Source organism: Drosophila ananassae, chromosome XR (assembly GCF_017639315.1).
Source record: "Drosophila ananassae strain 14024-0371.13 chromosome XR, ASM1763931v2, whole genome shotgun sequence".
Classification (NCBI taxonomy): domain Eukaryota; kingdom Metazoa; phylum Arthropoda; class Insecta; order Diptera; family Drosophilidae; genus Drosophila; species Drosophila ananassae.
This window is the reverse complement of record NC_057932.1, coordinates 7,394,314-7,419,580: the sequence shown is the minus strand read 5'-3', so window position 1 is coordinate 7,419,580 and position 25,267 is coordinate 7,394,314. Positions and strand designations below refer to the sequence as shown.

The 25,267-nt window shown below is 37.4% G+C and overlaps 1 protein-coding gene across 3 annotated transcripts in view; it reads left to right on the top strand.

Moving 5' to 3' along the window:
• LOC6500189 (leucine-rich repeat flightless-interacting protein 2) overlaps positions 1–24,300 on the top strand; it is a 41,888-nt gene extending 17,588 nt beyond the window's left edge. For 2 of the 3 annotated variants that reach the window (XM_014904225.3, XM_001966630.4), the window contains exons 3-7: positions 3,624–3,914; positions 4,673–5,036; positions 5,092–5,238; positions 17,622–17,806; positions 24,039–24,300. In XM_014904225.3, coding sequence (XP_014759711.1) covers positions 3,624–3,914; positions 4,673–5,036; positions 5,092–5,238; positions 17,622–17,806; positions 24,039–24,149 — 1,098 coding nt within the window. In that variant the 3' untranslated portion in view covers positions 24,150–24,300. The remainder of the gene's footprint in view (positions 1–3,623; positions 3,915–4,672; positions 5,037–5,091; positions 5,239–17,621; positions 17,807–24,038) is intronic. The other variant, XM_014904226.3, reaches the window with a different exon arrangement.
• Positions 24,301–25,267: the final 967 nt, after the last annotated feature.

Here is a 25,267-nt window from a genome sequence, read left to right as displayed (position 1 = left end):
TTCCCGAATTTTTTTCTCGTAAACTATTGAATTTTTTTGAAATATCTCTTTATTATGTGAAAGTACATTATTTTAACTTAAATTTGAAAAAAAACGTAGAAAATATTGAGCAGTTTCAAAGTTATGCCCCGTCGAAGTGAGGTCCGTCTGAAAAACACGGGTCGCAGTGACCAAGACTGTGGAAATCTGGATCGTCTTAACTCAAAAAATGAAACGGATTTACATTTATTGAAAGTTTATCTAGTACTTAATCAATGGATTTAAAAAAAAACAAAAATATTCGACAAAATGGCGACCTATCAAGGTTGAACAATCGTTTTTCGTTAAAAAAAACGGTAGTTTTTCAGCTGTAAAAAAAAAAGTTTTGCATAAAAAAATCAATCCTTCGATTAAGTACTACATTTTTATGTATTAAAAAAGCCGGTATGTGATACATTGTTTGACAGCTACTCAATGTTCTCTGCTCAGTTAATTTTATGTGACAAACCGATATTGTGTTCACTGAAAAATTGTAAAAAAAATAGAAAAAAATTTTTATTTGAAATTTTATTACTTCTCAAATTTTGCGGGAAATTTTCTCAATTTGATTAATTACAATTTACGATGCCGAGGAGAAGACTTACGTCGTCGTAGTCAATTAAATGTGCGAAGAGCTACCTCACGTGCTCTGATGACCAGAGACAGACAGAAGAAAATAGTCGTATTGCTATATCAGAATTGCGTTCTTTAGTGAGTGACAATGTAGGAGATAAGCTTAGAATGCAACGAGTTCGTGTACATCAAACACAACAACAGCAAGCTAGACATAATGAAAATGAGCGAATCCGCAGACGCAGTGCTTCTGTGATTCTTGAACGAGCTGCATTCCACTATGATCCGGCAATTGATTATTGTGCCGACAAAACAGTAACAATTGCGGAAATGAAAACACTTTGTAAATATTGTAAGGCGTTAAGGGGGGGTTAGGGTTTTAAAATTTTTTTTTTTCGATTTTTTTTTTTTTTATTTTCTTATTAAAGAACCTTTCAAGAATACTGTGTCCAAATTTTAGATGGATAGGTGCATTATTAACAAAGATACAGCGATTTTAGCAACTCCACCTCCGAGCCAGGCCAACGGTCAGAAAAACTAAAAAGCGTTTTTCCCAAAACTCACTTTTTCAAAGTCGGTGCCCATCATAACTTCAAAACTACTGAATCGATCGTTTTGAAATTTTTACCACTTCTTGCCAACATAATTGACCAGGTATCCCTGGAGAGTTTTTTCCAAATTTGTTAAAATTTCTATTTTTTAAATAACAAATTAGCCGAATTTTTCCTCAAAAATCACGTTTTTCACTTCAAAGTGTTCCCAAAAATTTAAAAATCGGAACTTCTAAAAACCCTCCCAGGGATACCTGGGAAAAATGTCTATCTAACGAAAGAACTTTGATTTTTTGATTTCGGATAATCTACAACCGATATATGAGGGGCACCGCAATGCAACTTTTTTTCGAGGAGCCTTCTAATAATGGTCGCCATTGCCGTAGTTCTTATTATTTTTTTCTGAAAATTTTACAAAACATTCTTCAAATGTTTTACTTCAATCTAAAAATAGCTTAAATAAATAGATGTTTACCAGATCCTTAAAAAAAAAACATGAAAATGTGTCTTTTTTTGCTCGCTCAGACCCAAACCCCCCCTTAAAGTACACTGGTGAATTTACTGGATTATGTTGTGCTAAAGGCAAAATAAAATTGCCACAAATGGTCCCACCACCAGCTCCTTTACGCTCTTTAGTTTCTGGGATTAAAAATGATTATTATTTATCTATTGCTATTCAATACAGTTCATATTAAATTATAATCAGTCAATGTGATTATAATTTAAAGCAATTTAGGTGTGTTTCTAACGAAAAAGGGTAAATTTTAAATTTTTTCCCGCTCCACAAAGTTCAAATCCAATCAAATTATTCGTCGCGTGCGCTTTGGGGGATCTAATGTCGCGTTTCGAAATTAAACAAAAGTGAATCGCGATCGCGAAAAAATTTCAGAGTCACAAATTGTAATTAGTACTGTATTTTAATTTATTTGGTCAGCTCCACGAAACTTTACTTTAGCTATCTTCAGTTCTTACTGTATCAGATAATATTTTTAAGTTTGAAAAATTTTAAATTTTATCACAAAAGAAGTTTCAAGAAAAAGTCACAAAAGAAGTTTTGTTAAGAAAAGAAGAAAAAAACAACAGCTGGCAGTGCGAAGTCTGCCGGGTCAGCTAGTTAATATATAATATTAATATATATATTAAGAAAATGCAAAAAAAAATCGAGTTTTTGAAAGTTACAAGTGCGCATGCCCCCTTAAAAAAATTGATTTTTTAAAAGTTTTTTTTATAAAATTCTACAAAATCTTGAGTATATTCTCCCAAATTTTCAAGTCGATTCGAATAAACGTTTCAGAGATACAGTCCTGAAAAGGTGGACGCTCGAGGTCAGGTATAGGCAGAGCGCAAACTTTAAGCGGGGTTTTCTCAAAACTGTGTTTTCGAAGTCGGTTGTCAAGATTTCTCGGAAACTACTCAACCGATCTTGATAAAATTTTGCACAGGCCTACGAGATATGATTATCTAGTCCTTGAACGAAGGATTTTTTTTCGTTGATAAAAACTATTTAAAAAAAAAATGTTCAAAAATTTTCACCAAAATTTTAATTTATTTGCAAAAAGGTGTCCCAAAAATCCCAAATTTTCACTTTTTTTTTCCCTTCGTTCAGTTTCTAGTTTTAGGTCTTTACTAAAGGAAAATATTTAGTTTTATCATTTTAGATGATTCTGTCAGGAATTGTGCTGTCAACTCGAAAGCACCTTTTTTCCAAAGGGTTATGGGAAAAGACGTCTCAATGGCTGACTGTTTAATATTTCTTTCTGAAAATTTCAGAAATTCTTCTTCAAATATATTTAAGAAACTTAAAAGTAAATAACATTTTTCATTCATTATATAAAAAAAAATTGTTTGAAAATAGTTAATTTTTTGGCCGCGCAATCCCACCCCTTAACCCACCCCCTAACCCCTTAAAGTCGATAGATAGCCTGGAGATAGTCAAAAACTGAGAGGTTAGTTCGCTTACAGACAGATATAGTAACCGTGGCACTGTGTAAAATTTGGTTAATCTAAGCAGAAAAATTCAATAAAAATCGTATTACGTCAGATATCAACATGAAATTTGTAGTGAACATTCCAGTTACCAAGAGCGACTCAGTGAGGCCATGATGAAGGCAGAGGTGCGGGATGAGAAGTAGGTCCTGAGGTCCTGATACGGATGGCTGGCCTCTGCTACGAATGCTTGCTACGAGTCCCTGTGGCGAATGCAGCACACTGAGGATATTCTAATAAGGGAATCCTGCTGGTGGTCCTCCTTACGAGAGCAGCAAGCTAAGAATGTAATGAATTTGCTTTCTGAATCATGCATTGGCCCGTAGGTCATAGCAATGGCTCATAGGGCTTGGCCGTAGGTGCCAACAAAAAGAATAACATCATTATTATGAATAAAATTGAATATAAGACTGACTTATCAAGTTCAAATTTTCTTTATATAGATGTAAACGTTTTCACTGCCATATTAAAATTATACAAATTAATTTAATGTAGGCCGAGGCCCGTCTTGCAGCGCGCCGGCAGGCACGTGCTGAAGCCCGTGAAATACGCATGAGAGAACTGGAGCGTCAACAAAAGGAACAGGAACTCAATGCTGACCGGGTGTTTGATTTACAAAACATAAGCGGAGGAAATATTGTCATAGATACCCATTCGAATAATTCTCCACGGCTTATATACGGTGGTTTACTTAATGCCACCCGTACTTCAGCATCTCGTCGTAGTAGTGAGGACTCTTTGGAAGAGGACGGTAGAAGTTTTCGCGACTTCAAAAACGAGCTTAAAGTAAGAAGTATTTTTATACCCTTGCAGAAGTTTTTAAAATTTTGGTTGAAAGTGTGAAACGCAGTGAAGAAGAAATCTCCGAACCTATAAAGTATATATATTCTTGATCAGGATCACCTCCTGAGTCGATATGAGCATGTCCGTCTGTCTATCTATCTGTCTTTTTCTACGCAAAATAATCTCTCTGTTTTAAAGCTATCTAGTTGCAACTTTGCACACATCCTTCTTTTTTTTTGCAGACAGTATAGAAGTCTGAACGGCTGGGATCGGTCAACTGTATCCTATGCTGCCATATAACTAATTGATCGCAAATGCCATAACTTTGGTGTTTTTAAAATTTGTATTTGGTCAAAAGATCTTATCTACAAAGTTTTATAAGGATCGGCCGAAAATATCCTACAGTTATCATAGAACGATCGGAATTGGCATATCTTTGGTATTTTTTAAGCTAGAATGATGGGACTTTCTATGGATTCAATTTTGGGCAATCTAATCCGATCTGCCAAATATAATAAGGATCGGCCGAACGATAACGAACGATCGGAAATGGCACAACCTTGCTATTTTTAAGGATGCTTGGGTCTGTATTATAAATTTTTATTAGAAAATGGATTTGATAGTGAAATACGATCTGATATATATAAAATTATATAATCTGCTTCATAACTGCAAGGGTATATCACCTTCGGCTCCGTCCGAAGTTAAACTTTCCTTTCTTGTTTTGGGTTATTCCATCTTCTAATAATTTTAAATTTTAGGACGTTGAAGAGCGCTTTAGGAAAGCCATGATAACAAATGCGCAGTTAGAAAATGACCGTGCATCGCAAGTCTTTGAAGTTAAACTGCTAAAGGACAAATGTGAAATAATACAAGAGTCTTATGTTCAATTGCAACGCGAATTCAAGGAAAAATTACGCGACTGTAATTTGATTAAACGAAACCTGGACCGCACAACTCTAGAGTTAAACTTGGTCCAAGGGCAGTTAAATGAACGTGACCATTTAATATCAGAACATGGTCTTATAATTGTAGCAATTGAAAATTCGGATGGCAGTGACGCTAAACGAGCTCTTGTTAGTGTTGAAAACGCAAATGTTTTAGCGTCGGTTCAAGGTTCTTTAGGTAATATTTTTCTCTTTTATTATGTGGTTTTATGTAAATGTTGTATCTGTTTCAGATGATAGACTTAAAAAATTTAGTGATGAAAAACAGAAACTACTGTCTGAGGTGCATCTGCTTCACAAACAACTTGATGAACATAAAAGTGGCGTTATGGTTAGAAGTAGCTTTACACATGGTGCTGAAGAAGATTATGAGACCCAAAGTACGTTCGTATAATATACTCAAATTGACAGAAATATACTTAGTCGGAGTTAAAAATATATAACTATGATTATAAATCAGTAATGGTCAAACAAGATTGGTTGAAAATATTTTATGTATTAACACTAAGTTTCTTAAAGTTTCTTAAAGTTTCTTAAAGAAGAATTATTTTTTTTTTTGCATTATCTTTCATGTATTTAACAATATACTAAACAATTATATCACCACGAAGCAACAGAAATATTTTCCGCTCGATAATTAATTAATTATATTCAGCTCCGAAACAGCCTATTCCGCCTAAAGTGGAAAATATTTGTGGGAACATTTTTATACCCCTGCAGAGGGTATTATAATTTTGGTCAAAAGAGTGCAACGCAGTGAAGGAGACATCTCCGACCCTATAAAGTATATATATTCTTGATCAGGATCACCTCCTGAGTCGATATGAGCATGTCCGTCTGTCTGTCTGTCCGTCTGTCTGTCGGTTTCTACGCAAACTAGTCTCTCAGTTTTGGAGCTATCGAGTTGAAACATCCTTTTTTTCCTTGAAGGAAGTATATAAGTCGGAACGGGACCGGGATCGGTCGACTATATCCCATAGCTGCCATATAACTGATTGATCGGAAATGCCATAACATTGGTGTTTTTTAAGTTAGAAGGATGGGACTTTCTATGGATTCTAATTTGGGCACACGTATACGATCTTCCAAATTTCATAAGATCGGCCGTCTATATCCTATAGCTGCCATATAACTGATTGCTCGGAAATGCCATAACTTCGTTGTTTTTCAAGTTAGAAGGATGGGAGTTTCAATGGATTCCTCTTTGGGCAAAATAATTCGATATACGATCCGCTATATATCTAATAATATAAGATGCGTGGCGCCACCAAGCGGACTGCGACTCAACTGCTAGGGTATATAAACTTCGGCTCCGACCAAAGTTAGCTTTCCTTTCTTGTATTTTTTTGTTTTACCTTCTTCACAAATTTTTAGTTCTGAAAACGTCCGATGTAGGTAGGTCGGCAGATCGACAGAATTATGTCCACTCGCGCCTTTTCATCTTGCTGCATTCAATATGATTTCTTGTTGTTTTCCTTCGTCATTTCTCCTTGATTCATACGTAGCGTTCAACACAGATCGTTCTTCACTTATACGGCTCGCATTTAAAGAAAAATTGTGCTTACGTAAGCTTTCACTCTGATACGCGAGTCACAAGTTGCTTTTTTTTTCAGATCAATCTTTCCATTGCAACAAAATTTTATCATTTTCTGGTAAATTACACTTATAAGATGCACATGTATAAAAGAAAATTTGAGGAATTTAGAGATTCTATGAATTGTTACCAAACATGATTTGAATTGAATTTAGGTCTAGATTAGTCTAGTCTATTTAATCTAAAAAACTAAGAGAGAAAATACAGCCGCTCATACAGAATAAAAACATAAACCTAATTTAAAATTTTTCACTTGATTGTGGCTCGAATTTACGACATGTTGCTGAACGCATGCTGAAAAAACTTACTGTAAACTTTACAGGTTTTAAAGGCTACTTTTTTTTTTTTTGCCTTTTTTATCCCCTTGCAGAGGGTATTATAATTTTGGTCAAAAGTGTGCAACGCAGTGAAGGAGACATCTCCGACCCTATTAAGTATATATATTCTTGATCAGGATCACCTCCTGAGTCGATATGAGCATGTCCGTCTGTCTGTTTCTACGCAAACTAGTCTCTCAGTTTTAAAGCTATCGAGTTGAAACTTTGCACACACCCTTCTTTCCTTTGAAGGCAGTATATAAGTCGCAACGGCCGGAATCGGCCGACTATATCCTATAGCTGTCATAGAACGATCGAAATTGGATTTGGTGTTTTTTAAGTTAGAAAGATGGCATTTGGTACAGATTCTATCTTGGGAAAATCAATCTGATTTGTCGAATTTCATAAGGATCGGCCGACTATATCCCATAGCTGCCATATAACTGATTGATCGGAAATGCCATAACTTGGTTGTTTTTCAAGTTAGAAGGATGGGAGTTTCAATGGATTCCTCTTTGGGCAAAATAATTCGATATGCCAAATTTCATAAGGATCGGCCAATTATATACGATCCGCTATATATCTAATAATATAAGATGCGTGGCGCCACCTAGCTGACTGCGACTCAACTGCAAGGGTATATAAACTTCGGCTCCGCCTCCTTTGGTGTCGCCGTTGATCCGCTCCCGTTGTTGTCGCTGCTCCCGTTGTTGACGTCGCCGTTGATCCACTGCCGTTGATCGTCGTTATCCTTGGCTTACGGGGTCTGACCTTTCTCTGTGGCTGGCACCCAATCCGTGTCCAGGATACGCTTTCTTGGTGCCTGGCGGCCGGATCAGGGCACGAAGGGCCTTCCTACCCCACAGAACACGCCCCCCGTTGCGTTCGCCCCCAAACACCTGCGTGCCTACGCTCCGTAGGTTCTACGGCTGACCGAAGATTTGGCTTCGCGTCTTCTTTAACTCCTGGTGATACGCTGTGCGTACGCCCCAGAGCCTGGATCAGGAGTCTCTTGACTTGACCGGGGTGTCCCTGTTTGATTTTACTGTTGGGCTTGAGTTCACGAGCTGGCTACCCCTCGCTTTACAGGATCACACCTGGACGTAACAGTCAGGAATCGACAATAAACTAACTCGACTCGATTTACCCTTGGGCTTCAGTTTCACCGCGGATCCATGATCCTTTTTCCACTTGCTCCTTGACTTCCTTGTGCACTCGCTCAAAATCCCGCACTTCAGACTGTTGGACTTACCCACAGGGGGTCTTTCACCTCTTCTAGCTTCCCTAGAAGACTCGGTCCCGATTCGCTCCAGTGGTCCTCCTCATATAGCGCCTGAGGCGCCGTTAATCCTTGCAAATCTCGCTTTCTGCCGTAAATCCTTCGTTTCTCTGTTCTCGCCGTTAATCCTTTCTCCAATTCACGTCGCATTTCTATTGGCGGGATTTCTTTGTAAAAAAAATTGAATAATTATATTCACTCAATAATGGAAAAACTAATCTCAAAAATCTGTTTATTTTCTGCTTCGGAAACCATCCTGCCCCCTCAACACAGCTGCGCTTCCGTGGACGGCTTCGTTCCCCGCCGTCCCGCTCTCTCCTATGACATAAAAAAAATGACAAAAAATTAATTTTTCCACTATATCTCCTCAATGATTATAAAAGCTAAGGGTTTGGTTGGCTTTATTAAATGATGGTCAAAGTTATTTTCCCCTATTTCTATCTAACCTACCCTCTATCTAACTAAAAGCTCGACCCCTTTTGCGTAACATAACTGGCGGACGGGTCATGCTTCTGGAGTCCCAAATATTGTACAAGAGAATTTGTTACTATTTTCTCTTAGAGGACTTAACTGGGATGCAAATCTTGACCTTCCATCTTATCATAGCAAACAAATAGTAGAACAATGTATGCTGTCATTTTCCTACATAATCTTATTAATGGTGGTGTAGATAGGCAGCATCTACTAATACGATTTTAACGTTCCTAATAGAAGAACTTACGGTGTTATGCACAACAATTTTTCCTGGTTGTGTTTGATTTTGTATTTTTATAATTGTTATTTTTATAATTATATGTTTATTGCCATTGTGTTGTCATTAATGATTAACAATAGCACGTAAATGAGCGCCGCAATACATGTTGCTCTCATATATGTACTTCTCTTAGGATAAATTTTGTAATTGTGGCAACAGAGTGGCAGAATGTGTTTACTGTCTTCAGGTGTATGCTTCTCCTACGAATGCGTCCATTGGAGATTTCTAAGGTGGTTGAAATATGTAATTGTCGGTATCTTTGTCCAATTCTCCCTGGATAGAATGCTTAAAAAAAAAAAGAATTTGTGTGCTCCAGTCAGAAATTAAGAATAAGTTAGAAGCGATATAATGCGGCAGAGGCCATTGTAGTTCGAACATAAAACCCTTCGAAGTTTATGTAGTTCATAACTACGATACTGAACTAGTGGTTAAGGAACAGAGGACTCACATTTCAAGTCCTTTTATTATGAACGTTTTGAAGTAAGCCGAGAAAAAAAAATGTTTACAAAGTTATAAAACTGTTCCGGATCCTAAGCAAAACGCGTCGGCATCGACGAATATACATAACTCCTATAACATTCTGCTTTAAAAATGCAATACTACAGCCAGAACAGACGTTTTGAATATTTGTAACTTAGTGAGGCGCCTTGTTAATCAAAGCGGATAATTTGATTCAAAGGGGTATTTTTACGGCACACATGAGTCAAAAAATATTTTTAAAGTATTGTAAAATTTCCCCAAGGCTACATTTATATTAGTGCGGACCAATAAAATATATTATTTAAGTTATTAAGTATATTAAAGTCAGCCTCATGGAAGCAGCGAATTTTAATTGTCACACTTATGGTCGACGAAAGAAATTGTTTTGCTTGAAACCTCGAGCGTTAAGTAATATGGATCCTGTTGGGTTGAAGGGACAAAGCGCGGTTCCCACTGCATACGTACAGCCCACCTCCCGTCCAACTGATTTAGGGACGCAGCCGCATAACGTACGGCTCGAATCGCGAGGATAGATCCGAAAAATTTTAAGAGAAGAGTAGGAGGAAGATATCATGAGGAAGAGTGTTGCACAGATAAGGCGTTTACTATAAAAGATTGTTAGTAGTATCTTACTCTCATTCCTTCGCTCATAATCTTATTGAACTTTTTTAGTTGTTCAGTCGCTGAGAGGCGCACCATCAAGAAGGTTGCTCCGCGGTTAAATTGATCTTTATATGTATGCGTGCTCACACATTCACATACACAGTTTCATATGTGTGCGTTTGAAGCCAGCTAAAATTTTTTAATTTTTGTAACTTGTCAGGCAAATATGATTTATTTTTTAATATATCAGCTTAGATTTTATATTAGTTAGGGAATACAATTAAGTGGTAGCAGTAAAATGTTTTTCCTATATATATATCTACGAATGAATAAAAATCTATACACTAAGGTATAAACAGGGTATATTTTAGTCGGTTTCACTTACAACCCAAATTTCAATGATTTTTATTTTTCCGGAAATATATAAATTCTTAATTTCGTGAAGCATTTTACTGCCACTTAATCGAATTTCTAAATATGTAGAAAAAGTATTCTTAAATATTTAAAAAAATAATATAATAAAAAACATATATAATACAATTTCATAGTTCACCAATAATGAATACTCTAAGGCGCTAAGAAATAGAGGACGAAAGTTTTTAGTCCTTCTACCTAACGTTCCTAACGTTAAAAAATAAGCGTGTTAGTAAATGCTGGATGTCTAAATTACCATAAATAAGATTATATAGAAACATGACACCCAGCATCGTTCTACGGTTTGTTAGTGATGGTAAGTTGATTAATAAAAGTCTACTATGATAAGAGCGAAGGTGAAGGTATTGCATCCCAATTAAGTCCTCTAAGAGCGAAAGACAGGAAATTTTTTTTGTACAGATTCTATGTATTCTCGGTGTACTCCATATGGAAGACTCCAGATACACGATCCATACTTCAGAATCGGACTGACCATTTATGTATAGTACGATTTTATTATGTACGGATCATTAAACTCTTTTGACCATTTTTTAATAAAACCAAGCATACTATAGCTTTATTACCCATGGTGGATAAATGGTCGGTAAATTAATGTTTCAAATCTAATAGGACACCCAGATCTTTAACCTGAGTTGATCGTTCTAAGGCGTTTCCATAGAGAAAGTACATAGCCTGGTGAGGACTAGATCGATGACATGAGTTTACATTTCGATACATTAAGCTTCAGGTTATTTGCTAAACAACAATTTTGAAGTTTATCCAAATCGTATTGAAGTCTAGACTGGGCGCTTGTGTATTTATACTGAAGACATAGCTTAACGTCATAATCGTACATAACTACAAGTGAATTAGTTAAGGCAAGGGGCAATTCGTTAATAAACAGTGTAAAAGTATGGGTCCAAGATGGCTTCCTTGGGGAATCCCATATGTGACGCGGACTAAACGCGAGGTAACATCTTTAAAGAAGACACGATGGGTTCTCAAAGATAAGTTCTCGAAATCCAGATAAGAAGATTAGTTGGAAATCCCAAAAGACTGAGTTTACTTTTAAGAAGCGAATGGTTAACAGAGTCAAATGCTTTACTGAAGTCAGTGTAAATGACTTCTGTTTGTAAGCCATTCCGGAAGCCATCCGTGATAAAAGATGTTAGCTCCAATAAGTTGGTAGTGGTGGAGCGGCGCTTCATGAAGCCATGCTGGCACGGAGTTATTATTGAACTACATAGGTGTTGCAAATGTGGAGTGATAAGTTTTTCAAAAAGCTTTGGAATTGCTGACAATTTAGAGATGCCTCTATAATTAGCAGCGTCGGATTTTTTCCCTTTTTTATGCAGCGGAATAATGAAGGATTCCTTCCACATAAGGGGAAAGATTGAAACTTCGAGCGATAGATTAAAGAATTTAGGAGCGGTTTGCCCAGTGCCTCGGCGCAGTTCTTTAGAACACAGCCTGGTACTCCAACAGGGCCTGGCGAATACATGGGCTTGAGGGTATAACATTTAGTGTAAGGCTGCGCTGAACTGCTGCTAGGTGAATACATTGTTTGAAAAAACTGTGCAAAGAGATCGGTCAGATGATAGAAACAATGATGGTCATCGTCATTGCACGGCCTACCTAATTCAATATATGGTAAAATGTGACCAATTTCTTCTCTTAGGTGTACAGCGGAAACTGTGGGCGATAGAACCTATGTTTGTTCTGGACTTTGGTTCAGGGGAGCTTAAAGGTTATGGAGTAGGGGAAATTATGCGTGGAGATTTTTTGCTGTTGGCCTGTGTAATTTATGTTTATTTAAAAGTCTATTCATAACGTTCTTTATTTAATAAGTGCCCTGTATACCAATGTGGATTAGTTGAAGCGAACAGACATTTTCACTCCACGCAATTTCCCTGGATAGAATGCTTAAAAAAAAAAGAATTTGTGTGCTCCAGTCAGAAATTAAGAATAAGTTAGAAGCGATATAATGCGGCAGAGGCCATTGTAGTTCGAACATAAAACCCTTCGAAGTTTATGTAGGTCATAACTACGATACTGAACTAGTGGTTAAGGAACAGAGGACTCACATTTCAAGTCCTTTTATTATGAACGTTTTAAAGTAAGCCGAGAAAAAAAAATGTTTACAAAGTTATAAAACTGTTCCGGATCCTAAGCAAAACGCGTCGGCATCGACGAATATACATAACTCCTATAACATTCTGCTTTAAAAATGCAATACTACAGTCAGAACAGACGTTTTGAATATTTGTAACTTAGTGAGGCGCCTTGTTAATCAAAGCGGATAATTTGATTCAAAGGGGTATTTTTACGGCACACATGAGTCAAAAAATATTTTTAAAGTATTGTAAAATTTCCCCAAGGCTACATTTATATTAGTGCGGACCAATAAAATATATTATTTTAGTTATTAAGTATATTAAAGTCAGCCTCATGGAAGCAGCGAATTTTAATTGTCACACTTATGGTCGACGAAAGAAATTGTTTTGCTTGAAACCTCGAGCGTTAAGTAATATGGATCCTGTTGGGTTGAAGGGGCAAAGCGCGGTTCCCACTGCATACGTACAGCCCACCTCCCGTCCAACTGATTTAGGGACGCAGCCGCATAACGTACGGCTCGAATCGCGAGGATAGATCCGAAAAATTTTAAGAGAAGAGTAGGAGGAAGATATCATGAGGAAGAGTGTTGCACAGATAAGGCGTTTACTATAAAAGATTGTTAGTAGTATCTTACTCTCATTCCTTCGCTCATAATCTTATTGAACTTTTTTAGTTGTTCAGTCGCTGAGAGGCGCACCATCAAGAAGGTTGCTCCGCGGTTAAATTGATCTTTATATGTATGCGTGCTCACACATTCACATACACAGTTTCATATGTGTGCGTTTGAAGCCAGCTAAAATTTTTTAATTTTAGTAACTTGTCAGGCAAATATGATTTATTTTTTAATATATCAGCTTAGATTTTATATTAGTTAGGGAATACAATTAAGTGGTAGCAGTAAAATGTTTTTCCTATATATATATCTACGAATGAATAAAAATCTATGCACTAAGGTATAAACGGGTATATTTTAGTCGGTTTCACTTACAACCCAAATTTCAATGATTTTTATTTTTCCGGAAATATATAAATTCTTAATTTCGTGAAGCATTTTACTGCCACTTAATCGAATTTCTAAATATGTAGAAAAAGTATTCTTAAATATTTAAAAAAATAATATAATAAAAAACATATATAATACAATTTCATAGTTCACCAATAATGAATACTCTAAGGCGCTAAGAAATAGAGGACGAAAGTTTTTAGTCCTTCTACCTAACGTTCCTAACGTTAAAAAATAAGCGTGTTAGTAAATGCTGGATGTCTAAATTACCATAAATAAGATTATATAGAAACATGACACCCAGCATCGTTCTACGGTTTGTTAGTGATGGTAAGTTGATTAATAAAAGTCTACTATGATAAGAGCGAAGGTGAAGGTATTGCATCCCAATTAAGTCCTCTAAGAGCGAAAGACAGGAAATTTTTTTTGTACAGATTCTATGTATTCTCGGTGTACTCCATATGGAAGACTCCAGATACACGATCCATACTTCAGAATCGGACTGACCATTTATGTATAGTACGATTTTATTATGTACGGATCATTAAACTCTTTTGACCATTTTTTAATAAAACCAAGCATACTATAGCTTTATTACCCATGGTGGATAAATGGTCGGTAAATTAATGTTTCAAATCTAATAGGACACCCAGATCTTTAACCTGAGTTGATCGTTCTAAGGCGTTTCCATAGAGAAAGTACATAGCCTGGTGAGGACTAGATCGATGACATGAGTTTACATTTCGATACATTAAGCTTCAGGTTATTTGCTAAACAACAATTTTGAAGTTTATCCAAATCGTATTGAAGTCTAGACTGGGCGCTTGTGTATTTATACTGAAGACATAGCTTAACGTCATAATCGTACATAACTACAAGTGAATTAGTTAAGGCAAGGGGCAATTCGTTAATAAACAGTGTAAAAGTATGGGTCCAAGATGGCTTCCTTGGGGAATCCCATATGTGACGCGGACTAAACGCGAGGTAACATCTTTAAAGAAGACACGATGGGTTCTCAAAGATAAGTTCTCGAAATCCAGATAAGAAGATTAGTTGGAAATCCCAAAAGACTGAGTTTACTTTTAAGAAGCGAATGGTTAACAGAGTCAAATGCTTTACTGAAGTCAGTGTAAATGACTTCTGTTTGTAAGCCATTCCGGAAGCCATCCGTGATAAAAGATGTTAGCTCCAATAAGTTGGTAGTGGTGGAGCGGCGCTTCATGAAGCCATGCTGGCACGGAGTTATTATTGAACTACATAGGTGTTGCAAATGTGGAGTGATAAGTTTTTCAAAAAGCTTTGGAATTGCTGACAATTTAGAGATGCCTCTATAATTAGCAGCGTCGGATTTTTTCCCTTTTTTATGCAGCGGAATAATGAAGGATTCCTTCCACATAAGGGGAAAGATTGAAACTTCGAGCGATAGATTAAAGAATTTAGGAGCGGTTTGCCCAGTGCCTCGGCGCAGTTCTTTAGAACACAGCCTGGTACTCCAACAGGGCCTGGCGAATACATGGGCTTGAGGGTATAACATTTAGTGTAAGGCTGCGCTGAACTGCTGCTAGGTGAATACATTGTTTGAAAAAACTGTGCAAAGAGATCGGTCAGATGATAGAAACAATGATGGTCATCGTCATTGCACGGCCTACCTAATTCAATATATGGTAAAATGTGACCAATTTCTTCTCTTAGGTCTACAGCGGAAACTGTGGGCGATAGAACCTATGTTTGTTCTGTACTTTGGTTCAGGGGAGCTTAAAGGTTATGGAGTAGGTGAAATTATGCGTGGAGATTTTTTGCTGTTGGCCTGTGTAATTTATGTTTATTTAAAAGTCTATTCATAACGTTCTTTATTTAATAAGTGCCCTGTATACCAATGTGGATTAGTTGAAGCGAACAGACATTTTCACTTCACGCAAACGTCGAAAAATATATTCAAAGTGTAATTTAATTTTTGTAAGGCAATTTTTATATCTTTACATGCCAGTGGATCGGACCAATCAAATTCCTAAATTAATTTATTTAGTTTCATAAAGTCAGCCTTAGGAAAGAAACTAACTTTTTGAAATTTAAGTGTAGACTTAAGGTCAATTAAGCTATTGTTTTCGCTTAAAACCTCAAAAGTGGGATGGTTCAGGGTATTATGTTCGGACTACAATGGTCTCTACCACATCTTGTCACTTTGCTCCACTAAAAATTTTAAATCCCTTATACTAAACGCCTTAGCTGTACAACACTCTTCATCGTGATATCTTACTCCTACTCTTCTCTTAAACTATCCGATATAAACTAACCCGATCTATCCCCGCGATTAGAGCCGTACGTTACGCGGCAGCATCCCTCGGTCAATTGTACTGTATGTATGCAGTGGGAGCCGCGCGATATGGATTCTCAGGGTTAGAAAGCGGAAAATTTCTGGAGAGTTATTCCATCAGGATCAGAAATGAAACACCTAAAGAACCGACCTAAAGAATTTCTAACTTAGTTAATTTTCCAAAGAGACATGTGGAACATGCTCGCAGGGAAGTGGGGCGATTTAAAGACATTAAACTATCAACATTAGACCTCATAAATTCTGGGATATTTAAGTCACCTAGACCAGCTGGTCACCATCAGACAGACGATCAGAAACGAATCGAATAGCGGACATGTGTTGCCAGTCACCAAACTCTTGTGATTTTACCTCTTCAGAAGCGGATTTGGAGTCTATAGAAATTAACACTCCTCCTCCCCTTCGTAGAGTTCTATCACGTCTAAAAGTGGAGTACTAACTTGGACAAACTTCGGAGCTTAAGTTCTTCGACTTTAACCTAGTTTCAATAATGTGACTATAAGACTATACTGTGAGATGCAAAGGAAGAACTATCAGAATACAGTTTGGGAAGTTTACTAAGCAACTCTTTAGTATTCTGATAGATAAGTGTTAGTGAAGACATTAGTTTTTTGAAACTGTGGAGAATGGGGTGGAAGGTTTTTCAATTACCGTAACATGTGGGATTTTTACACCCACAGGCTTGGTTATTTTTTTCTTCACCGTACTTGGCTGATGTTCTTGTGCAAAAATGTTCTCTGGCCAAAAGCTGGCGGAACAAATCGTCTTGAACATCTGCACGGGTATTTTGAAAGATGAAGTATGCCTGGTGTATGAGTATGTTAATTTTGTAATATCCACCTTTATGTCGGCTTTTGTTTTGGCTTTGATGTAAACCGCGTTATCAATCTCAGAAGTATTAGGGGCAAGTTGGGAAACAAAAATGTGTTTCGATGGTGGGATCACCTGCAAGGGTTTGGTGCCGCCGTAACTAATACTGCGGTATTCGTAACGGGGATCCGCACGGTTGATTACCCTGTTTGACGACTTTTAAGGCGGTTTCAATGTTTGGGTCTAGTGGTATCACTTGAAGTGGTGCCACAGAGGATATATCAGACACTTGATAATTTATACTGAGATATTTGGAAGCCGAATTTTCCCCAGGTCCGTACTTTGGGGTGGCCAGAGATATAAGCGGCTGCATAATTGTCGGCTGAGTAGGCTGCACATCACTTAAAACGGAATTCTTACTCTTCGGAGACTATCAAACTGTGTATCGAGCGCACAGAGTTGGTCATTGATTTTACGAAAGCCTCTCATCATTAATGTCTCATTTCGTCCTGAACAGCACGACAACCGGTCAGCAAAAGTGGAGATCAGACCTACGTGAAATGGCATCTGAAACTGAGGCCATGAACCTAGCATACTTAGCGTGTCAAACGTTTTCACAGCGCCATCAGTGGATGGTAGGCTGGTATAGGGAGATTTCCTTATTTCAAGACTTCAACGCACAGACAAGTTTAAATTCCATGATTATTAATAAATAAATTTATTAAAATTATTAATATTTATTTATTGAAAATGTTATACGAAGGTCCCTCGATCGAGGCAGGGTTCTTATACCTGCAAAACTTTTAAGCGATCTCCTGAAAAGTGTAATTTTGAAAGTTTCACCAGTTTCAATTATCTAAAGTAACTAAATGCGTGTCAAATGGTGCCTACATTTTACATACATACAAATTACAATACAAATTTTCCCCTTCATACATATATTATATAGAGACTTTGTACATTACATACATTACCTATATGGTAATATTATATATTATTAAATATTTAATTGATTTACTGCATACGAAAATATATATTTTAACTTGTGTTAATATATTGCAGGAGAATCAAACAAAATCATAGCAGACTATAAATACAAACTCCATAAGGCTGAACAAGAAATAGCGAATTTACAATCGAGCTTAGCACGTTCAGAATCGCAAGTAATACGATACAAAAGTACAACAGAAGCTGCCGAAAAAGTTGAAGCAGAGCTTAAAATTGAACGTCGTAAGATACAGCGGGAGGTAAGGCTACATCTTTAAAGTTTTAAATATATCGACACAATGGGTAACAAGTTTATTTTCTAATGCATAACAATATGGCGTATCTATTTTATTTATTGAAATCTATGCTCAAGTATACAACAATATAATAAACTCAGCCCTACATGAAACAAAAATTTGATCAAACAAAAATTTAGTTTCTATTGAAATTAATTACAAATTTAAAATTTTTGTATATTGTTTTGTATTCTTCCTAATCAAAAAAGAGTCAAAAAGAGTTCCTAATCAAAATTAAAACAAGAAAGCAAAGCTAACTTCGGGCGGAGCCGAAGTTGATATACCCTTGCAGTTTAGGTTGTGCCATTTCCGATTGTTCAGTCATGTGGCCGCTATAGGATATAGTCATCCGATCCTGATGAAATTTGGGAGAATAAATAAGATTGCCCAAAATGGAATCCGTAATTCCCATAATTCTAGCTTAAAAGACACCAAAGTTATGCCAATTCCGATCATTCAGTTATATGGCAGCTACAGGATATAGTCGGCCGATCCTTATGAAATTCGGCAATTCAGATTATTTTTTCAAAAATGGAATCTATACCAAGTCTTATCCTTCTAACTTAAAAAACAACAAAGTTATGCCAGTTCCGATCGATCTATGACAGATATAGGATATAGTCGGCCGATCCTTATGAAATTTTGTACATACGATATTTTGGCCAAATATAACATGTGTGGAAAGTCCCAACCCTCAAACATAAAAAACACAAAAGTTCATCAGTCATATGGCAGCTATAGGATATAGTCGATCGATCCCGGCCGTTCTGCCTTATAAACTGCCTGCAAAGGAAAGAAGGATGTGTGCAAAGTTTCAACTCGATAGCTCTAAAACTGAGAGACTAGTTTGCGTAGAAACAGACAGACGGACGGACGGACATGCTTATATCGACTCAGGAGGTGATCCGGATCAAGGATATATATACTTTATAGGGTCGGAGATGTCTCCTTCACTGCGTTGCCCACTTTTGACCAAAATTATAATACCCTCTGCAAGGGTATAAAAAACAAGAAAGGAAAGCTAACTTCGGGCGGAGCCGAAGTTTATATACCCTTGCAGTTGAGTCGCAGTCCGCTAGGTGGCGCCACGCATCTTATATTATTAGATCGCATATAGTCGGCCGATCCTTATGAAATTTGGCATATCGAATCGTCCGCCATTTCCCTTCCTATTTCTTTATTTACATAATCTCTATCCTTTTCTGCTAAGTCGGCAAACTCTCCTACTAAGTCCTTTAATATTTCCGGGATCTTTTCTCGAATGACTCTGTTGAACATTCCCCGCTTACGTATTGCCTACCATTATCAGTCCGCAACTTCTTTGGGTAGCCCAGCCCACTTAAAATGTTCTTGTAAATAATTGATTTTGATGTAATTGAACGCAGAAACGTAAACTCCATGTACTTAGAGTAATAGTCTATTACAAGTAATATGTATTCATTATTAGTAAGTGGCTCTAGTAGGTCGGTAGCGAATGAAAGCCACGAATTATTTGGAAACATTGTTTTCTTCATTGGCGGTGTATTTGTCGTCGGGATACTAAAATGCAGTCTAGACAATCTTTTACGAATTTTGTCAGTGGCCCTGTCAGTTTGAGGCCACCATGCCTTAAATCGTAGTCGTTGCTTTATTGCCGATTCACCAGGGTGAGCTAGAACCAATTCCGTCCGCCTTAGTGCCGTGGGAATGGCAATGCGCACTCCTCTTAGCATGATGGTTCCAATTAGAGGTGCAGAAAACATCGATGGAAACATCGATACCTCGATGTTTTGGAAAAATGAAAAACATCGATGTTTATTTTTGACCATCGATATATCGGTACCTTGTCACTTTTAAAGTGTCGCTTTTAAAGTGAAGAAGAAGAAGAAGAAGAAGCAATAAAATTTGAAAAGTTTAAAGTTTTTAAAGTTTGGTGGTTTAGGTGGAGGCGCTGTGCGTTTTATAAGATCATGGATCCGTTTATGGAAGTGGTGAAAAAATATCTATGCGTGCCTGCAACGTCCTGCGAGTCAGAACGGGCTTTTAGTAAAGCAGGACAAATCATATCCGATCGCCGTACCCGTCTCAAGGCAGACATTGTCGATCAACTAATGTTCATAAACAAAAATTATGAAAACTTTAAGAAATAATATTAGATATTAATTAATCAATATTAATAAGTTTGATCTCATGAAGTTGTTTTTTGTTTGATAAATTCTGAATATATTTTTCGTTTTTTATTTTTAGTAAAAATTTAATTGTGAGTTTTAATTTATATTAAACAATAATTTATATTAAATATGTATAGATGTTTTATGAAAAAACATCGATGTATTTTGAAAAACATCGATGTGTCCAAACATCGATGTTTCTGCACCTCTAGTTCCAATATTTGGATTAAGCTATTAGTGTGGATGCGGCCTTCTCCATAACTCGTAGGGTTCGCCTTTAATAAACAACAGGGCTCGCATCAGCTATCAGTCAAGTTTTATGCTGAGGGGCAATGTATGAGGGACTTGGAATCTTAGTTAATGCTAACTTTACCTTGTGGGACATTTATTCTTCATCTGGTCCCCAAATAAACTTGTGATCCTTATTTAATGACAATTGTAACGGTTCAGTTAAATCTGGCAAGTCTGAAATAAACTTCCACACGTACTTGACCAAACCCAATAAACTACGCGTTTCTTCGGGAGCGCGAAATTTCTATGTCTGTTAAATGTGACCCATGAATTTGATCTTGTTCGTCTTTCAAATTCACTATTCGTTCGCTATAGCTTCGAAAGTAGGTAATGGGTAATTTTCCCTGCGGATCGCCCGATTACACTGTCTCAAACACAGTCGGATTTCGCCGTTTTCTTTACATGCTATCACTACGGGTGAGATCCAAAGACTGGTGCCACTAACCGGTTCGATTATATCCAGCTTGGCGTTAACTTTATCTTCCAACGCCATAGGAATGCGTCTCAATGGTTTTTTCACCGGGTAAACGTGTGAATCCATTTAAAGTTTTTGGAAACGGCGTGACTTCCTCAATGTGATTTACCGGTAACTCGCAGAACACTTAATTTAGCTGTAGTTTCGGTCCAAATAGTGATTGTCGTCCCTTTCCCATAAAGAAAAAGGAAGCAATCAGCTCTGAGTCTGGCTTGACCCTTATTGGTGCCTCAAAAACACAAGTGACGTTTAAAATTGTGTCTGAGGCATATTCCCTAAATTGGTATTGGGTTTAGTACGCAAATGGAAAACAGTTGCTTTCATTGAATGAAGATCCATCCAATCGTCCTGCAAGATAAGATTAAGTCGAGATCCGGAATCGATTGTCATATCAACCTTTTTTCCTCCGATCCGGCATTTTATCCATTGTTCCTGTTGCTCATTACTGTTTATTTTAAAACAACTTTCTCTATCGGTTTTCTTTTCCCATTGGTTCTCATCCTTAATCCAGTGCACATTTCTGGTATGAACGTTTTAAAACTGTTCGGCATTTTCGGCCAAAATGGTCCATACGGGAGCATCGATTACATTTATTTAATCGAGGGGGCATGCCGGGCTATCCTCTTTATGACCCGACCGCCCACATCTAATAAAATCGCTATTGTTAGATAGTCGCGTTTTCCAGTTTGAGATTTTATTAATAGTTCCTGGAACCGGCTTCGACAGCATTAGCTGGGACTGCTTACTGATCTCTTCGATGATGATTTCGCATAACGTATGCTCCTTTTCTTACAGCTTCTTTTTTAGATCCGAATCTGTCAGAGACCATATACTTATGTATAAAGTAATTTACTTATATACATTGCATATAAGAAAGATACATAGTTAGATACATATAAGAAAAGGGATAGAATGGGCTAAACTTAAAACGTCAATGCAGGCTTAGCATTTCGCTGCCGAATCCTACATTTTGCATTTGGTAAAATTTGATAAAATTTGATCAGAAGATATATAATTATATTCGGTGTGACTGACGTCCAGGTTTGACTCATTCTTCCTTTAAAGAAGACTCCTGAGTCACTCTCATTTCTCTCGCTCCACAGGCTCCCACAAAAAAATATATCCGGGACGGGATATACCCGTCCCGAGCCTGAAAGGAGGGAAAATATATCCGGGACGTGTATCCTTGGGCTGAAAGTTAGAATGCCTTGTACTTTTGGGATTTTGTCCCGAATTATTTGGTTGAACATAATTCATAGGGATACATGCTGTGTGGTGTAACATTGTGCATAAGGGTAGGGGCGTAACAGGGGTGTAAAATTGTGCTTAAACCTCAACTATGGGATCGGAATCAGACCCCGTAATCCAAATGCTCATTGATGAGCAAAGTGAAGGGAACATAGCTATTCAAAGGCCAATGAAAAACTTCTCTAAAGATTCCGCAGAGTGGAAACTCAAAAAAGGGTACTTCGAGGAGAGACTAAGACAGCTCACCCATTCGTGAACCCAATTTAAAAAAAATGATGCCAAGCTCCATGATCTAGAACTAAGTCCTGAGAATGAGTATTTCACAAAGGCCAAGGCGCTAGAAGACATTGTGAAAAAATATAAAGCCATAATTTCGGATGGAATACCATCAGGGTCAGGCTCGAAACAGCGGCCGCGAAAAACATGCGTAAACCTCAAGCCAAAGGCACAATCACGAGGAAATGAATCAGAAGACCTTCGACTTGCAGAACTAAAACGATCTTGAAGATTTTTTGAGCAACCGCACTGATGGACGGGAAGTGTCTACACACATTAGACAATATATGAAGGAGCTGTGGAAGGAAATCGTCACGGGGTACCATGACCATAAAAAATCAATACCATAATGAACGCCTGTAGATGAAGTCAACGATCCGATTTAATGGATGCAATATTGATACACATCATTGATGAAAGATTGGAGCCATCACCGATCCAACCACTCGACAATCTCTGAAGCAGATGTTAGAACACCTCGAGTGTCAGCACCTGCGGAACAATGCGGAAAGATACGTCTACCGCGCCACGTCAGTGCAGCTCATCACGAATGGTGTGTTCAGCCTCAGCGCTTCTTACAAATAAACCCACCGTTCTGTTACCAACCGCCGAAGCGGCACTACATGGACCAACCGGACCCCCTCACACACTGATTCTGGATCACAGGTTAACATAATCTCCAGAAGACTGGCTGTGATACTCCAATTGGAGTCATCAACCCTGAACATCGGTGGCCAGGACAACTTTAAGATCACGAAAATGAACTGTATTGACCCTATCATCATTAGCCAATGACAAATCTACGTAGTCGTACTACCGGAAATCATAACAATAATCAACCATCCCACCCTATTTAGGCGCCAAGAAATATCCCACTTCAGTTGCGCTTAGCCGATCCTAAATTTACGCAGCCCCAGAAGATTGACCTAATTTTGGGCGCCGAATATTTCTACCAGCTTATGAGGCCACAACAGCTAAATTTGGAAGGACAGAAACTACTCAAAAATCCCGCGTCCGACTGGAAACAGCTCCAGAGTCCAAGGTATTACGCGTCTAGGGCACCGGTAGCTTTCTAGCCATTAAAAAGAATCGGTGAATTCAACGCATCGGTGCGAATCTCTAGTACATTCATCGTCAAGGAACTACTGAAAAAACCTGGATAAAAAATTCCACGCCGATGGCGGATCAAAACCTCAGAAGGACACTAAACTACAAGCCTAAGTTTGTCAACGAGACGAGCCTCAGAAGGCCTTTAAACCACAAACCCAATTTTGTCAATTCACGACTAAAGAGCACACAGTGCTAGTGCCAGTAAACAAGGGAATACAAGGAGTTGGCAACTAGTGCCAAGACCTAATAACCCATTCTAACCCAACTCCGGTCTAAAAAATTTTTAGGCTGCCAACTTTAATCTGCCTGCAAGTAATTTAGGGCTCAAACTTTTCAACTCAATTCTGTGGCTTTAATAAGATTATACAAATCGAACTAGTTTTTGTACTAGTTTGTGCAAATCATTTACACAGATCGACACAAATTGTTTTTCAGCTTTTCCAGGAACCACTGTTGTGCAATTTAGTCTACTCAAATTGTGTGCCATATTCCTGTCTTTCTTAAAAAATGTGTCTTTAAGATACAAAAGCTTAGGGCTACAAAAACAAAAAAAAAATTAATTTAACTATTTACATCAAATTGCTTAATATTTGCTTTACAATTCATATCATTTTGTACCCTTTAATTTGTTTCTTTTATTTAACAGCATCGGGAAATTTTAGAACGATTGGAGGAAGCAGAGACTGCAAATAATCACTTGCTCAAGCGGCTTGACAAATTAAAAAATGCGAAGAGTGCCATTTTGAAGGATTTATAAATTAATAAGCACAGTACAATGTTTCATCAGATGACATCACAAGAACACCATCAAAAATTAAAACATCGTTGTTAAATAATGTTGACACTTGTTTTAAAATAAAATGTCCTAAATAAATGTGTTTTTAATACTTCGATGCCTACAAAGCGAATTTTTATAAAAATTTATTATTTTTCCGATAATTAATTATGATATGAAAAACAGTATTTTTCGTTAATATTTTTCTATTTTTTATCAGGTATCCCGCAGAAAGCAAGTATCGCAGTTTCGATGGAGCCAAGATTCAAGAAGAGGAGCGGGAGTCAAGTGGCAATTCAAGATTTATAGAGCGAGTACTTAAAAAATGCCAATATTTGAAGTATTATATATTGAAGTACGGATGGCTTCCGGAATGGCTTACAAACAGACGTCATATACACTGACTTCAGTAAAGCATTTGACTCTGTTAACCATTCGCTTCTTATAAGTAAACTCAGTCTTTTGGGATTCCCAACTGATCTTCTTATGTGGATTTCGAGCTACTTATCAGGGAGAACCCAACGTGTTTTCTTTAAAGATGTTACCTCGCGTGTAGTCCGCGCCACATCGGGGGTGCCCCAAGGAAGCCATCTTGGACCCCTACTTTTTACTCTGTTTATTAACGACTTTCCCCTTGCCTTAACTAATTCACTTGTACTTATGTACGCTGATGACGTTAAGCTATGCCTTCAGTATAAATTCACTAGCGCCCAGTCTAGACTTCAATCCGATTTGGATAAACTTCAAAATTGGTGTTTAGCAAATAACCTAAAGCTTAATGGATCGAAATGTAAACTTATGTCTTTTTACCGATCTAGTCCTCACCAGGCTATGTACTTTCTCCATGGGAACGCCTTAGAACGATTAACTCAGGTTAACGATCTAGGTGTCCTATTAGATTTGAAACTTAAATTTACCGACCATGTATCTACCATGGTTAATAAAGCTATGGGTGTGCTTGGTTTTATTAAAAGATGGTCAAAAGAATTTAATGACCTGTACATAACTAAAACGTTATATACATCACTGGTCCGTCCGATTCTTGAGTATGGATCGTGTGTCTGGAGTCCTCAATATGGAGTACACCAAGATCACATTGA